Here is an 18,271-nt window from a genome sequence, read left to right as displayed (position 1 = left end):
GGTTGGTGGGTGAAAAAGATAGATTCTAAAAGGGAGGTCAAACCTTGGGGTTTTTCTGAGAAGAATGGAGTTTGCAATTTCCAATTATACAGATCACTAGTTGAAAAGGGGACATACACCATGAAAGAGGTCTGGGTGTCTCCCCCAGGTGGGGCTATCTGTCAGAGAGGGGCCAGGACAGCTGCAGGTTGTGATGAATTGGGGATGGGGTCAGGATCCTGTGAAGGGTAGTAGACAGCCCCCGTCCGAGTGTGTGGTGGGCTCCGAAGAGGGGCTGCCTCCCGAGAATCAGGCCTAAAGGGGTTACCAGGAGAGCAATAGGGAGGGGGATTGAGGATCTCCGGATTCTCCGGAGGTGCCTGTAGAACAGGTTCAAGGGGTTTCTGAGGTGCCGGAGTGCTCCTTGGCTCCGCCAGAAGAACCGTATGAGAGGCAGGCGCCGGCAGAGAGTCAGCCACCGGAGTGTCTGACTTACTCTGACAATTTTTTAGATACTTAGGAGCATCAGACATAATGTCTATCCAAATATTTATATGTATGGGGCCTGATCAGGGTAACCAGGATTCCCATAAACAACATTTCTGACTCTGAATGCAGTCTGCAAATCAAAGGAACCTCAGATGGCCTTCCAACTCCGAAGGCCAGCCAGTCTACTTGGCAGAGCCTCTGGAGATCGAATGGAGTGACTGACGACCCATAACCTCAGGCCCGATGCCTGAAATCTTTAAAATTGTCCACAAGGCACCGCAAGGGAGTGGGCTTAGAAGAAGCCTGTCCCATGGCGGCGGGGATGGACGTGAATGAGAATAAAAGTCTTGTGAAAGATAATAATGTTAGACAAGGGTCCACTCAGTGACTAGGTGGCCACTCGGGCGGTGCTGTAGCAGCAAGAAAACCTGCAAAAAGAAGAATTAATAAACTAAAAAGAATAACAAGAAAAATCAGAAGAGACATTCAGAGACCAGAACGATCAGACAATGAGACAAACTTGACGGAAACCAAAGTAAGTAAACTTATGAGGACCAAGGCAATAGGAGGGTAACAATACATTCGACCAATCCGGACAAACATACACAATACAGACAGACAAAACAGAATACAGGTAACACGAAACGCTAGCGTATTAGAAAGCAAACCCGAAACAGGTACTGGGTCAAGGTTTGACGTCTCAGACCTGACCGTACTAGGGAAGTTGTGCTGCGTCCAGCCTTCCACTAGTTCTTGGGCTCACAGACAGAAACAAGTCTAAGAGGACTCTTAGACTAACTCATCGGTGAAACTGGATCAGAAGGCTCGCGTCCAATTTTCAGAAATGTTTGTCCACCGGTCTCTCTGATCTAGGGCCGCCCGACGTCCAGGGCTGAGGAATGTCTCTCAGCGGCCGCCCCCTGGACGCGGTCGTGCCCCGCCCAGAGTGACCGGGGTTGTGAGTCTCAGAGAAAACTCCCCTTCTCTCTCTGGGGAGGATCTTGCTGGGGCCTCCAAATGTTATGGCATGAATGATTCTGAGACCCACAGAGCCAATTGAGATTAATTATGAGCCTTTATTAGCTGGCCGGCAACTGACTCTCTACCTGGCAGGGCTAGAGGAGATCAGCCCCGAGCTCCCAAAAGAGGCAGTTTATAAATCCCTGAACCATACTCTGGTTTAATATCAAACAAGCAAACATTAACTACACCCTAGTTAACATCAAACAAGCAAGCAGATTACGGAAGCAGAAGTTGGCAATTAGCATATCTTTGCCCAGAGCCACACCCTTAACAAAGCCATCTTTTGTCTATATTAAAACAATGATCTTATCATTGATTTTCTCTCATGGAAGGTTCCAATCTATTTGTCACACTGCAATAGAAGTGATTTTTTCAAAAACATTTCCTGGACCTCGTGTCCACCTCCTAGTAGTTAATTCTCTCTCCTCTCTTCTCAGTATATGTATTTGCAATTTACATTTCCGGCTTCCAAACTTCTCATTATAATTGTCTCACTCCAAAAGAGTTTCCATTTACCAGTAATTCCTTTATCCACTCCTACTCTTCCTAGTTAAACTTCTCAAAGAAGTTCTCTTACACCTACAGTCTACATTTCTTCAGAATGGCTTCCAATCTTCTAACCATGCATTAGCCTATTCCAAGATGGCTTCCACCCACATGACGTGTTGAGATGCTATTAACTCGGGCGTTTTAAAGACCTCATCTTATCTAACTTTATAACAGCATTCAACAGTGTAGGTCTCCCCACTTTTCTCAGGACACTCTTCCCTTTCCTCTGTCAAGAAGTTTTAATCTTATCTTTTAGAAGTTCCTTTTCTCTTTGTAGATTCTTCATCCTTCATCCAATAATTAAATGTTAGGATTACCATAGTCTCTTTCTTCCTTAACAATTTCATCCATTGCTATTCCTTTAAATGACAATGTATACATAACATACAATAAATTCAAATGTCCGGCTCTTGCTTTTCCTTTTATCCTCAGATAGATACATGCACATGGCTACTTGTATCTCTTCTTCAATATCTTAAGAGAACCTAAAACTCTAACTTCAGAACCAAACTTATAAGCTTCTTCCTGAAACCTGTGTATTCCACTGTTCTTTAGCATTACAAATGACACCACTATTCTTTGAATTTTGCAAGTCAGAAATTTGGCAACAGTTTACTCTCCCTCAATCATTAATTCAATCTTTCATCAAGTCTTCTCATTATGATCTTCTATGTATCCACCTAAACAATATTTTTTTCCTCTCACAGCATTAGCTACTCACTCCCTGTGTGGAACAATTCCCTGAAATCTTTTGGTCCTTAAGATAGTTTAATGTTCTTATCATGCTCTACAGCATAGGCTTTGGCATGACCTGGCTTCTGTCCACTTTTCTGATTTCATTTTGTGCTATCTTCTTCTTGCTCATTTCTCTGTAGCCACAATGACTATTTTCCTCTGCTTTGAATGTAGTGAGTTTTTTCTGTTTCTAGACCTTCACAATTTCCCAACATTCTCTCTTTTTGCCTGTCTAAAACTCACTCATCTTCTGGGTTTTGATTTAATGTCTAGTCCTCAGAGAATTTTATATTACTGGAATTGAGTTCTTTTGTTATATATTTTCATAACTTTCTCATAACTTTCATCATAATTACAATTAAATAATTTTAATTGTAATTATGATTTTTCTCATAACTTTCATCATAATTACAATTAAATAATTTTACTTTTTCTCATAACTTTCATCATAATTACAATTAAATAATTTTAATAACTAAATATTTATAATTATGTTTCTATATTTTTGATTAAATAAGTGCTATAGACTGAATTGTGTATCCCTCAAATTCATGTGCTGATACTCTAAACCCCAACGTGGTGGAATTTGATAATGAAGCTTATGGGAGGTAATTAGGTTTAGATAAGGTCGTGAGGTTCAGCCTTCACGAGGAGATTAGTGCCCTAGGAAAGACACCAGAAGTTTGTTCTATCTCTCCCACCACATGAGGACACAGTAAGGAGGGCCTCTGCAAGCCATGAAGAGGGTCCTCACTAGAAACTTAATCAGCCAGTGCTTTGATCTTGGACTTCCAGCCTCCAAAACTGTGAGAAATACATTTCTATTGTTTAAGTGACCAGTCTGTGGTATTTTGTTATGGCAGCTCAAATAAACCAATACAAGTAATTAAATATTATTAGTTAAATAATTTAAAAATAATTAAGATATTTCTTCACTCCATAGACATGATGAAGGCAAGTACTATATCTGTCATATTCATTGTTTTATATCTAGTCCCTATACCAGTGATGGGTCATAGATATATGCTAAACAAATGAGGATTTAATCTTTATAAATTGTTGCATTTTATTTGCTTGACTCTAGTTTTTATGAGAACTCTCAAATTGTCCAGAAGTCTATTTTAAGCCCTGGGTTTATTTTGTGATGCTGAACTTTAATTCATTGCTATTGTAGTCATGCTGCCTCTTGTTGGAGGTGTGGACAGGACATAGGGATGTAACCAGAAAAACATTGGACCAAAAGCAGGGAGGCTGGTTCATATCCTTACCTGACCTACTTAGCTTCTTAGATTTTAGTGTGAGTATTAGACCAAATGAAGACTTCTCAAGTTTCTTTTAATGTAATTTCAATCAGCTGAATAATTTATTTTACTTCAAAGATTGTGTTCAAAAAAATCCAGTCATTAATCCTGTAAATTTAGTTATATGATCTAATCATCTGATCGAGGGGTTTTCCAGAGAGAACAAAACCTTTCTTCGCATGATTTAGAGTTGTATTCTTAGTTGGCATCTACAGCATAAATAATCAAGGACAATTGCTCAGAAATATAAGAGGAGTTTAAAGACTGCTCTCTGAAACAGAACAGATAAACAGTGTTTAGAGACATAGAGAAACACTTATTATATTAATAGATTAGCAATCAATAAAGGGGAAGTATTATTTGGTCTTTTATAGAGACAAGAAAACAAAAGTTAGTATAGAAATTCTCTTACTGAGGCTTAGCAATCTCCTATGCAAATTACAATGTTGAATGTGAAGAGTGTCTGCTCTGTTCTCTAAAGTATGAAAAGTGTAGACAGTCTGTGTGTGTGTTGGCATGTGAGCTAGAGAGAGAGATAGGCAGAGGGATAGACAGAGACAGAGACAGAGACAGAGAGACTCAGAGACTCAGAGACCTGGTAGAGTTTCATGCTACCTGGTACAGTTTTAGAAACTTTTTTTTTAGTTAAAACCATTTTAGTTAAATGGTTTAGACATTTTAATATCTTCCATTTAGCTCTCCCAAAAAGAACAAGAAAATGACTTTGTAGGGCCAGAAGTTTATAAAGTGTGATCGACATTTTTAAGAAAAAAAGATGTAAGGTATGGTGGTTATTATTCACTTAGAATGAGAGAGAAAATGCACAAAAAATTACATATTTTAAAAGCCAACAAATACCACAAATATTACCAAAAAAACCCACACTTCTATAATACTTATTTTCTACACAATTGGGCTTTGCAATATTTGATCACTTGTTAATATGACAAAGATTTCGTAAAAGCATTTTCTAAAGAGAGAAGAGAAAGATGATTAGTGTTTCTCTAGCTGGGTTGAACAAAATTTGTTTTAGGATGCTTGTAGTTTGAGGTGCTTAAACATTGACTGCACGCACATATATATTTGCTTTTTATAATACTAATCTGAGAAGTACAGGCAACCTAATAAAATTTATTCCTCAGAGACTTTAAAGTTTATTTACTTTCAAAAAGAAAACAATAACATTGCATTTGTACTTAAATAGATGGCTTCTATTAAGTGTTTTCCTGACAAGAGAACAAAAAGAACCACATGGCATATTTAGCATATAACTTGATCTATCTGATGATTAGAAGAATTATTCACAAATTAGCATGACTCCATACATTTCAAACACTGTTTTGTTTCCACAATTCACAAAATTCCAGTACCAAGAGCCATAAAACACTTTCGTGTCATAATCAGACAATGGGCCTTGCCCATTTATGTAGAGCACAAGGCTAATTAGTGCAGTGACCAGTAAAGACATTCCTGAAACACTGTACACTGGAACCGCTAACCATAACTTAATGAAACTGTAATGAATTGAGTAAAGAATGTCTGTAAACCACAAAAAAATATATATCACTAAATCTTAACTAAATCTCCAACTCAATTTCCCCTTAGCTATTTCCCTATAATATCCATTCTAATGTTACCCAGCAGGAGAGGAGAAGAGACAATGGAGAGAGAGAGAGACAATAATCTTAACTGATTTCAGTTCGAAGCATCTTTCTTTTGCAAATTTTACAGCAAAAATGTATAACTACATGAAAACATTGCTAAGTTCCACACAGATGATCCTGAAATAAGCACATACGAGTGAAAAGGCTCTGAAGTATAAATTTCATTAGCTTTGACATAATTTTGCCTCTGCTCCGAGATCTATCTCTGACAGATGTCTCACCCATCAATCTATGGTTTTTCTTGCAGAATGAAGGCTAGGGGAGGACACATAGGTAGAGAGGAAGTCTGGCCTCCTGCAGAATAGAGGCTAGGCATGGGCTCTTAAAAAGTCATTAGTCCTAAGTCTCATATTTTGTCTTCTAGATCTTTTGTCTCCTGGAATGTCAAGGGGAAAGTGAATTTATGTTTGGTATAACAAGTGTTTTTATTTTTCATTATTTTCATCATAAAATCAAGAAAAGAAACAGGCTGTACTGTTCTTTTTTTGGAAATGTAGGTTGTTTTCTATGCACAAAATTATAGCTACAATAATAAGAACATGTCTGAAAAAAAATATAAAGCAGAAAGTTTCAGGTTGTGAGTTCTCACATCTCCAGTGACATCTTTCTCATGTTTGCATTTCTGCCCTTTATGCAGTCCTTGCCCTTCAAAAGTCTCAGATTATTGTAATTATCAAACAAATAACTTCATTCTATAAGACAACTACTCATCTCATTCTTAGGTCTACCTATAAACAAATTTCCCAGTACATGTTTTACTGAACTGCAGATCTGGGCTTAGCAAAATGTCTGAGTCTGTAGTTAGTGTGGATTTGTTTTCTCTATCAAATGAAATAACTAAGCTAGAATGTAAGTAAACAGAAGCATTCCCTTCCCTTCATTCCTCACCAACATCCCTATATCTACTAATGAACTAGAGAGATTGAGGGGGAGGGGGTGGGGAGGACAAGTCTGGGGGCAGGGTATTGATGAACTCACCTATTTTGAAGCTAACCTCAAACATCCAATATGGATTGAATATCTTTGGGAAAGCCAGGCTGAGTCTCATCAAGTACAAAGGGGTTGGTTTTCTTAGCTGCTGATTGACAGATCCCAGGTTCCACATAGAGTTCACACTTAGTAAGTCCTAGGAAAAACGAAAACAATCACAAGCAAACAAAAAAAAAAACTATAGCTGTGCTTCCAAAACTTTAGCAAGCATAAGAATTGCGTGGGTGAACCTCCCAAGAGTACATTTTTGGTGTCTTGTCCTTAGAGACTTTGACTATCTAGTCCAGACTTAAAAGCTATGCTCTTTATTTTTTAACAAGCACCCCTGGTGATTTTTATGCTCATTACCCACAACTACACTTAGAGAAGCACTGTGTTACAGAATTTCCAAGCTCAGGTTGACAAACCAGTACTCTTGATGACTAATACTCAGGTTAACATCAGACTAGGTTAGAGTCAACAGCTAATGTGTATGCATTGCGTATTTTCTCTTTCTTGTCTTTCCACGTCTAAAAGTTCTGTGTAGTTTCTGCTACTTTGTTTTATTTTTGTAATCAGCTATAATTAGTTTAAAATTTTTTACATATTGAATTAAGATTTTCAGAAGTTAACATTAGGCATTGGGATAAGAAATCGAGGTGGCTAAATCTTGATATTTTCAATAATTATCAGATATCTTTCTAAATGATTCATTTAAGAGTTTCCTCCTTTCTTGACTTCTCCCCGATAAATTATAAATTTCTTCCAAAAATTATACTTAATAGAAAGAAAGCATACAGGGAGTCAAAGTAGCCATTATGATTAGTTGTGTCTAGCTTACTATAGAAATTTGGCACAAATTATTTAAAAGTCAAATCAGTGTTCAAATCAGTGTTAGAAATTCAGAGCTGCTCAGTTCAAGACCAGTATCAGCTATGGAGTTTATGGGATCTTCTCATTCTTTGAGTGAAGAAGGGGGAGGATGCAAAGAGAAATTTCAGAATAAATCATCTATTTGTAATTTAAGAAGTGGTTACCTATTGCATAGGGCTGTGGGTATTATTACAATGGTATGCTTGTTATTTAGACCTCTTTACAACATATAGTAAGTTTCCACCCAATTTATTTGTAGTTGTTAACAAGAGCATAAAGCAAAAACCATCTTTCTTTAGAAATAAATAATTTAACAAATCAGAGTTTTAATGATATAGTACCTCAAGAAATAAAAATAAACTGTCAGAGTTTATAATAACAGGAAAGTAATTTTAAAGAGAAATGTGAAATTTTTCACATTCTAAAATTCAAGGTTCAGAGAGCCATCCTTGAAGTTTAAAATAGTTTTGAGGAAAATGAAGAAAAAGCAATACGTTCCATATAGTGCAGTGGATAATGAAACTCAGGAATTCCTTGTTGTGACAGGAACAACAACAACAACAATAAAAATAATGATGTCTTCCAGTGACACTCATTTAGAGTTTTCATAGAGGAATAACTTGGTTAGGTCACAGAAGATCAGCATCTGGCTTTCAGTTTTGTAGACCCAGAAACTCAAATTTATCAGACCTGGAGAATTAAACCAGACTAGTCATTTTCAAGAAACTTGTCGTATAAAAACACAAATGCTAATTTATAAATCTATATAGATTATAATTACTGCTAAGGAGCTGAGACACTTGACTTATGGGTAAGCATGGTTTTTGTTTGTTTGTTTTTGTTTTTGTTTTTGTTTTTCCAAGAGGGTAATTCTACTTAGGTGGCAAACTTATAATTAGAAGATTATTTAGACAGCATGAAACAAAACATGGTATAATTAATTCTGATTAGACAGAATGCCATTCTAGTGGGATCACACCTTAGCCACCATGTCTCAAATTTGAGTGTCTACCTCAGCCAAACAGAAAGGAAAAAAACCTAAAACTACTTGGAATATAACTATTACCTCAAGAGATGGAGGTATTTTATTCTTGTTCTATAAATCAGGATGCAAATAGGAGATTCAAAAGAAGATTTATAAACGATCTTTCAAGGAAATTTAGAATATTTGAGATTTCAAGGCTCAAAATCATAAAAACTAATTATGTCTCTCCATAGACTAGACTCACTGCCACTTGAAAAGATCAAGCCAGGTTTAATGATCTGTGAGTTTGACAATATAAATAAAATTTATATTTTAATTTAAAGCATTAAAAATTCTGTAAAAGCGAGTTTTTAACATACTGTTACTGCTTTTGAAATTTTCATTATACTGATATTGAGAAGGCTTGACAGTAGTCAATTAGAAAGATTTATAGAATATTAAAATAAAGACTTTTGGAATGGATGCTGAGAGTAAGAACCAGAAAATACAGCTGCTTCCTTTTAAATAGCAGCAAGCACACATTCAAAAAAAAGATTTTTAATAATGATCTAATCAGTAATTATTAACTGAATCACTGTATATGTCTGTGTATATATAGAGTGTGCCTGGTACCCACTCTGGATTTCCTAAATTTAAATTTTATAGGTGAGGCCAAAAATATGTTTTTAAAAAGCTCCATAAGGTGATTCTAATATTAAAATTCATAGATAAAGATGGGCAAAACTGCCAGTGGTATAGTGCCAGGCCAGTCCCAGATATCAGAATCCAAACCTTTTAAGACAGGTAATTTGGATTCCTTGATTGGAAATATGCTCAGCTCCAGCCCTCACCTCCTGTGAAAGCTATTACTATGTCGCTTACTCTGACCAAAGTCTGGTTTTGGAAGGACTGGTCAACTGGTTCCCAGTTTTCTTGTTCATCGAAGATCTTTTTATGTTTAGTTACACAGGGTGAGAAAATATGAAGCCAGTGCTAGTTTAATAAAGTTGAAAACACTTATAAACAATTCCAGTTGGTGATGAAATGGAAATGATTTATTTTGAAAAGCTTAATACAAAAACCACTTGTATTTTGCATCTGGCAAGAAGTAGGCTTTTAATAATGGCCGTGCTCTTAATTATTAACACCCTACTTATAAAACAAGTTGTATTACTTAATAAAACATATTCTTAGTTTTCAGAAAACTTAAAAAAATCTTATCTGAATATAGAAATTAATAGGTTTTAGAATACTTCCGTTCAAATTATACTTAATTTTTGAAACAATACTAGCAGCTTGGTAGTTTAGAACCAAGAACTATTACTGTTATTTTGTAGATGAGTAAATTAAGATTTAAAAAAGAATAATTTATATTTCTATTGTAATGTCATATAACCGGACTGGATGGAATTGAGAAGTATCAACTGCTTCAGTAATTTATATATATAAATCTCATGTATTGTTTCAACAGCTCCATAAGAAAATTATTTATTTTCTCCATTTTAAAGATGCAAATTGAGAATTAGAGGGCTTTATTAATTTGCTCTTAATCACATAGAAAAATGACAGAGCTAAGACTGTTTGCCCCAAAGCCCATGTTCTCATGTTATACTAATGCCTTCCAATAAAATGAGAAATGCTACATGTTCTCCAAGAACCTGTCTGGATCTCTTCCCTCTGTACCCACTTTCTGGACCAATCAGTGAGCCTTCAATTAGATCACTAAGGCTTCCATTGCATTTTATTGCTGAAGGAAAAATGGATTAGGTGAATGGGAAGGAAATAGGTATCATTATAAGATCTTTCTGAAAGGTTAGGATCAGAGCTGAAAGATCAAATCAGTTGATATAAAAATTTAATTATTTTGTGTCAGTCACTGTGCTAAACTATGGGGATAGATGACCAAGGCAAATGGTCTGCCATCGAGGAGTTTACTATTTAGTGTGGGAGGCTAATGATGTTTGAAAAGTATAACCAATTTAGTTTTAATTCTATCAAATCAAGATTTTCAAGAGAAAGTAATAAGATCCTCTACTGGTCAAGATAGGCTTATGTGACAACATAAACTTGAAATCTCAGTAGTTTAATGCAATAAATGTTTATGTGTTGCTCATGCAAATTCACAACAGATCTATCATACTGGAGGTGAAGGGCTCTGCTCCATACAGTTACTCAGAGACCCAGACTGCACCATCATGAATACATAGTCTCAAAGGTTGGCATGGAAAGGGAATAAAAAACATAGGGCTCTTTCATGTATTGTCTCAGAAGTGATACATGCTGCTTTTGTTTAAAGCCTCTAGCCAGAACTAGCCACATGAATGTATCTCATATAAGGAGCTGAACTTTCTATAAGCAAAAAAAGTCTTTGGCTAAAAATCTCAGTCATTTCTGACAAGAGTTGGGGTAGAGGATGTAGAACATCATCATCTGGGAAATCTCTCCACAGGTTAGCAAAATGTTGATCTGAGATATAGCGTCTAAAGGAAAACCAAACTAAAACACCAGTAGGTAGAGGCATAGACTAGGCTAAAAGTCAGAATCTTGGGAAGGAATGACCAAAGAAGAATAGGAATAAAATATAGACAAAGAGCAAGCAGTAGATTCTTGAATCCCTGAGGCATAGCCCAGGAGCCATTAGTAATTCTTTCATGGAATTATGTGTAGAGTGGTTTATTAAGAGAAATGAGCCAGGATAGACACTTCACTTCTAACTTTTAAGTTTATATGCTTCTGTGAATTCTGGACAGCTGTGCCTGCAGTTGCTTTCTTTTATTTGGAAAAAAGGAGAAAAAAAATCAACAGTTTTTAGAGAATTAACTTCAACTTCCATTCATCTGGAGTTTGGAAGGGAGATGTAAATTAATCACCTCATCATGCATTTAAATTGTTTCAGATCTGGTCCTGCAAAAGATTCTTTTGAGTATCATGAAATGGACACAGAGATGAACAACACAGAAAGGGGTTCGAGAAACTGAGAATAAGAACTAAAATGAGTGAGAAAAAAAGAAGTAAACTCTAAATATGTAAATTAGTAAAGCAAAATTAGCAAATTAGTGAAGTGTGTATAGAGTCAAAAGTAAAGGCTCTTAGATGCCATTCACTTATATATCACAATTTTGTATAAACATATCTATAAAAAAATCCTGGGCATATACTACACACTCAGTCACTTTTAATAGGTGTCATTTGACATAAGAAAAAAGTATTTCCCCAAGATACTATTTCTGGCACACCAAAAATGAGACATCTGAGCAGAAATCTTGGACAGCTTAGCTAAATGGAAAGTTGTATAAACTATTGAAGAACTTTATACTTGCTTGTTTATTTTTTAGCTTATTTACATATCCCAGATTTCAAAAGAAGTAATCATACTTGTGCTTCATTAGATTTAATTAAATGAATTATATACCATCTTATTCCCCAAAAGTTCTTGGGAAAATCTCATTTTCTCATTTATATGATCTACATGATTAATGGTTAGTTTAGTTTTGTACATGAAAAATCAATTTATGAGTGATTTCCAGAGCTTCTTAAGGCAGATGAAGAAATGGCTTTTGAACTTTTCAACGAGGAGACTGCCAATAGGAGAATGGACTGCCTCACAGAATAACAAGGTCCAATCATTTCAATAGTTAACATGCAGGCTCATTCAGCATTTGTCAGGGAGATTCCTGACAAATGATAATGCTAGGTAAGAATTTGTACTAAATTAACTTTTCGTATATCTAATCTCTGAGCTACTATGCTTTTATGATTTCCCCATATTCATGTCTTTATGTATCAAGAGACTTAAGAGATCAATCCCTACCAAGTCAGGGAATTGGTATGAGATGAGAGAATCATCTTTATGTGGTGAAGAGTAAAATCTTGATGGACCATTGGGGAATGTGAAATATAAACTCTTTTGAATATTCAGAATCAGCTGCCATGTCTTCTTTATATCTGAGCAATAATAAAATAGCACTGGCCTTGGGCCATGGGGAGTTGATTAACGGAAACATAGTAAGTTTAGCCAAATGACTGGGTTCACTCACTGTTCACGTTATCCATTTTGGCTCTGCAAGAGGGGGACTTAAGATCTTTGGCACCATGGACCCTAAATATCTGTCTTTAGCTCTGTTTCAATGCTTTCAGGAGATTCCTCGATTCCCATTTCAGAAAGACAAATAACAAAAATAAGTTGTTAAGTTCCATCTCCACTGAAGAAAATATTTGATATTTAAAGTACCTGAAAGTGGAACATAAAATACATTCCTGAAAGAAGAGTTGGGAGTCTGTTTAATCTGTTCTCAACAATATTTTAGGGCTCTTATCATCTGAATATTTCTTAGGAAATTGATTAATCATTCTGGAATGAGATGGTTTATATAAAATCCTAACATACCTGAAAACATACCACTGAACCAAGACAATTTTTTTTAGCATAAAGATTCTAGAAAATTAAGGTTAATTTAAATGTTCCTTTGTTTTAATATACACTTTTAGAAGACTTTCTGGAATCTCTCTAAACTACATTTGAAGTTGCCATAGTGATTGTCCCCATTTTTTTCACAGAGAAACCAAGGCATAAAAAGGCCAAGTACTCAGTGAAGTCATATAGATGATGAGAGGGAATCAGGATTTGAACCCAGATCTGCACTCTTTGTCAGTTCATGAGATCATCTTTTGGCATTCCTTATCATGTTAGACAATTTTATTCAGTGACAAGCTGACAGAGAGGAGAAAGGCAAGTATAGAAAGCAAGTTTAATTTGGGGACTTAATAATGGTGCCAGTTGAATAAATCTCAGCACTACGAGAGTTAACATAAATTTATCAGTGTTAGAGTCTTCATTATACAATTTCTTCAGTATCAAGGATGTCAATGAAAAACCTAATATCTACTTGGAAAGGATTCTAGAATTGCTCATATGTGAACTCACAACAGCTTATCTTTCAGATTAAACAAGAATACAGAAAACAAATTGTGATAAAACAAAAACAAAAACATCTTTCCATCTCTCCAGTTAGGATGGTTTAGTTCAATTCACATATTTCCTTTTATTAAGTACTCTTAAATCATGTACTTACTGATGTGTTTACTCAAGAAAATTTTTTTAGGAAAAATAAATAAAAATAAGATTTAAAAAATCACTCACAATTCGCTACCAGGAGATAAGCACTATTAACATTTCCGGTTTTACTCTCTCTCTCTCTCTATATATATATAAATATATGTTTATAAACTTTAATAACACATTAATATTGATATATAATAGTAATACTATTATACAATATCTTATATAATTGTTAAGTGTATTATTTAATATTATTAATATATATTAATTATATAATATATTGTGTAATAAATATATATATTTAATATATGTTAAATACATATATACATATACAATAAAGTATCAAATATATTTCGACATGTGTAAAAAATTTCTTTAATACTATTTTGTGGAAGAATAATATTTCATCTTATTCCTAATAGTTAACACTATTGGACATGAATAAGTTTAAAGGGTATGGTTCTTTAAGGGGTTTGATGCATATTGCCAAATCATAACCCAAAATGGTCATGCCCCAAGAATAAGACAGTAAGCATCCTTGAGCATTCATCAAAACTGGATATTGTCAGAAAACATACCTAATTATATTTAAAAGGCAAAAATCATATCTCGATTCTTAACTATCCATTTCTTTGATTTTTAATGGGATGAAAATATTTTTTCATTTTATTGGTCTTCTGTTCCTTCTTTTATAACATTCTTTTGTGTCTTTTTCATCTGCAGTCATTGTTTTATTGTTGATTAGCAAGAGGTCCTCACATATTAAGAATACTAAATCTTTATTGTGCATTAGTTTTTACAAGTTTTTTATTTGCCTTTTCATTTTATGGTGTGTTAAGCCAAAATCTTTTAATTTTTATGTAAAGAAACAGATCAAGTCTTTTTTATGTGCTCTTTAACATATAAGAAATGTATTGTGGCATTTAATGTAAAATAGAGACCTAATTCTAATTTTTTTTAGATGGTTAACTTGTCAAAAATCACTTATTAAATAATATATTATACTCACCACACTTACTGTATATCTAATATCTTTCTACACAAACACATACATATCAGCAAATATATTTATATCTATGTCTATATATTTATAATCTATATTTCTGTGTCTGTACTTTCTATTTATGCCATTCATCTGTTTTTTCAGTGGCAATAACCACTGTTTAGTGAATATGTTCTGATCTATTAAGACAAAGCTGAACCACCGTATTATTCTTATTTTTTTTTCCGATTTTTTTGCCTAGTTATTTAAAAATACATTTTCTTAATTTTAGTTTTTGTGTTTTCATCTACAATTTCTGCCTTTTAAATAGACATAATATTCTATTAACAAGTATTCTTGGAATTAAGTATCTAGTCTTTTTTCATGGAAAAGCCTAGCAGTCAGTGCTGAGAAATCCAAATGCTATTGAATCCCTGTAGCAATGATAGTGACCAACATAATGCTAACTGTGTATGCTGAAAATTCCAGAGTTAGATCAGAGCAAGAAGCAGGAAGTGAGGCAATGTGAGTGCTAGACTGTGAATTCATAGCCACACCCCAATTAATTTCTAGAATGTGCATGTGACATCTATTCATCTACATTTCTATCTTTATACTCTCCAAGACATGCCAAATAAAGTAATAACTCCAAAGGTGGAAAATTAATTAGAAAAGAGGGAAAAATTAAGTTTGCTTATGCATAAAATCAAAACTTGGAGGCTCTTCTGAGACGTGGCATAACAGGATGAAAGAAGCTAGTGTTCTGGGGTGTTTTGATTAATTGACTTGCTCTAACCACTCTTGTAATGAATCCTTCCCAGCATGGTGCAGTCATGAAATGAGCATCCTTCTTATTAACAGGGAAAGTATAATTTTGGAATCGTCTTTTGTTTTTTCTTTTTTTCTTCCTTTTTTTTTTTTTTTTGGTGGAACAGATGAATCTATACTGATCCATTGACGCTCTTTTATCCTGGAGGTTTCATGCCTAAGGTATGTAAAAGTCTGATTGGCTAAGATTAGATGTGCTGGCTGTGGCTGAGGAAAAGTGTAGAGTTACTTCGCATACACAGAGATTGTAGTCAGGGTTGTAGCTGTGTTTCACATTTTAATCAATTGCTGCTAATATGAAAGTGACCCTTGATAGAGAGAGAGTATCTTGCCTGGTTGGCATTCTGGGTTGAAGAATTTCTCTCTCTCAACTTCATTGATTTATCGTGAGAGCATTCTAACCCAGTGCTACGCCAATTGCATTTTCTAGAGAAGAGAATCTATGGGGTATTATAAGTAATTTCTCCTTCCTCTACATCAAATTCTACCAATAAAAACCAGAATGAGCAGTGAACATTCACATGTCTTTGTTTAATTCTATTAAAAATATTCCAAAAAACCTCCCTGGACATCTCTGATAAGTCCCTTTGCATACTCAAGAGCAGAGCATGATCTATTTAATAAGCTTTTACACTTATATCCAGAAGGTGGTGTTTGTTAATCTTGCTTTTAAGTTGGAAAGAGAGAAGAAAAGTTGACTCCTTGTGGATTTTACTCTAAAATTTAACCCTCAGGCAATCAAGGCTCTTTATTCACACTGAATCACCCTTTATAACTACTCCAAAATGCACTTTCAAAACAAAAGTTAGAAAGCTGTATGAGCCATTCTCAAGAAAGATCTGTTTCTGTTCAAAACCCACCCTGACCTTTTTGTTGAAGAAGAACAAAATAATGTAGTAACAAAAACACAAGTGGCTGCCAAGGGAAGAGAGAAAAAAAAAAGTTCCTGTAAGAGACTGAAACAATAAATCTCCTCTCTGCTGAACTCCCAAAGGGAGCGTGTGTATTTCCTCCCGTTCTTTATCAGAACCCCCGAAATAAGTAGGAATGGGCAGTGACTGTTCCCATTCAGCACACCTTTTCCATTTGCTAATAAGGTCCTGCCAGACTGGAAGGGAGTTGTCCCTGTCTGACTCTGGAGTGAGAAGCCACTACAACGATCCTTGGGCACCATGAAACTTCTTCAAGTGACCATCCTTTGTCTTCTGTCCAGCCTTTGTAGCAGTAAAGGTACTGTTTTCTCTTATTCCTCTGTTGGTGTGGGCTAGCTCTCACTGGTACGAGGCTGTTAGCCTCAGTTTACCTTCAGAGAGTTCCTCTGAAACTTAGAAGCAGCAATTCATTTGCTGAGCAGAGTGCGTGGGTGTTGACTAGAAGTGCACAGAGAAGATTCCACAGAAAGGATGTTTGTTTGCACCGAAGGGAAGTGTTTGCTGGTGCGGCAAGCCTTGAAGTATAGTTGATGGCATAAAGGTACCGGTGATACACAATGACCTTTTTTAGAGAATAAAAATCTGGGGATTAAATGCTCTTATAAAATGTGTTATTTTCAGTCATAAGTCTAAAAATAACAAGATCATCATATACAAGTGAAAGTCTGTAATTGGAAATATTGCACTGCAGATGCTGGCCTAAATTTGTCCCAATTATATGTGGGCTTTGATAAATTGAGAGGCTGAGTAAAGCTGCCTAGGTGACTCAATCTTAATATATTGGGGGTGGGGTGGGTAAAGAGGAGAGTCATTTGATTAAAGTTTATAGATGTTTGCTCCAGAAATATGCACATAGCTACATACAACATTTTGTATAACATTTCAGAGAATTATAGACATAAAACCCTACCCACTGACAGCAGGTTCTGAAACTCAGATAAAAGATAAGCCCTGACTATATTAATGACCAGTTGCAAGAAATGATTACATTTGATTTTTAACCCTTCCTGAGGAATTCACAGTAAGCAATTAAATTTAATCAATATTTATTAGGCTCCTACCAGGGTCTCAGAAGTGAAAGGAATACAAAAATGAGCAAGACATTGTCCTTGTCCACACTGGTAAATGTACTATTGAAAGAAATAAGCATGTAGTTCTAATACAAGACAGACTTAATAAATGCTAAAACCAAAGTACAAACTATCATAATATAACATAATTGGAAAAGATTGATTCTGACTCTGAGGAGCTCTGGAAAAAAATACTTCATTCTAATTTTATGTTGCTTGTGCTTTTTTCAAAAGTTTGCTTCCTACAAAATTCTAACTTCCAGTGATAATGTAGGGGGAAAGAAATACACTTCTTGAAAAAACATTTATCATTAATTTCTCAAATATATATGTAAATTTAGGACAGATTCCCAAACACTTCGAAATCACAGATGATTGCTTACCATGCATCTTGAAGCTTTCAAGGTTAAGTTGCTGTAGGTATCAAGGACATAAAATTTAACTTAGAAGAGTTTCTAAGAATCTGATTTTTTAAAATAAAGAATATTTATAAAGTGTCAGAGAAATCAATGCACTAGCTTACAGGTAACTCTTTAGTATGCATGAGAAAAATTGATAGGAATTGCAATGCTATGAAAAACACTGCTCACGAACAGGTGTCAGGTTAATACAAATTCCGAAAGTCTGGGTTAGGCTGCTCGCCATTTCAGGTCTGCAAGAAACAGTGAGGACACGACTTTCCTGGCATATTGTTCAACTCTGAGTGGATTACATATCTTTCTGAAAGCAAAGTGGAATAGAACCAACAGAAGCTGCCTGTGAAACCTGGCCATAAGGAAGACAGAAAGGTAAAGGACGACCCAAAGAGAACCTGGCAGATTTTTTTATGGTCATTTTGGGAAAATACCAGCCTT

The 18,271-nt window shown here is 35.1% G+C and overlaps 1 protein-coding gene across 2 annotated transcripts in view; it reads left to right on the top strand.

Moving 5' to 3' along the window:
- The first annotated feature begins 16,334 nt into the window (after positions 1-16,334).
- EMCN (endomucin) overlaps positions 16,335-18,271 on the top strand; it is a 96,711-nt gene continuing 94,774 nt past the window's right edge. The window contains exon 1 of one of the 2 annotated variants that reach the window (XM_039848689.1): positions 16,335-16,645. In XM_039848689.1, the coding sequence (XP_039704623.1) occupies positions 16,588-16,645 (58 nt within the window). In that variant the 5' untranslated portion in view covers positions 16,335-16,587. The remainder of the gene's footprint in view (positions 16,646-18,271) is intronic. The other variant, XM_039848688.1, reaches the window with a different exon arrangement.

The sequence above is a fragment of the Pteropus medius genome, unplaced genomic scaffold (genome assembly GCF_902729225.1).
Source record: "Pteropus medius unplaced genomic scaffold, Ma_sr-lr_union100, whole genome shotgun sequence".
NCBI classification, from domain to species: Eukaryota; Metazoa; Chordata; class Mammalia; order Chiroptera; family Pteropodidae; genus Pteropus; species Pteropus medius.
The sequence above is the reverse complement of the archived record's forward strand: the minus strand, read 5'-3'. Positions and strand labels throughout refer to the sequence as shown.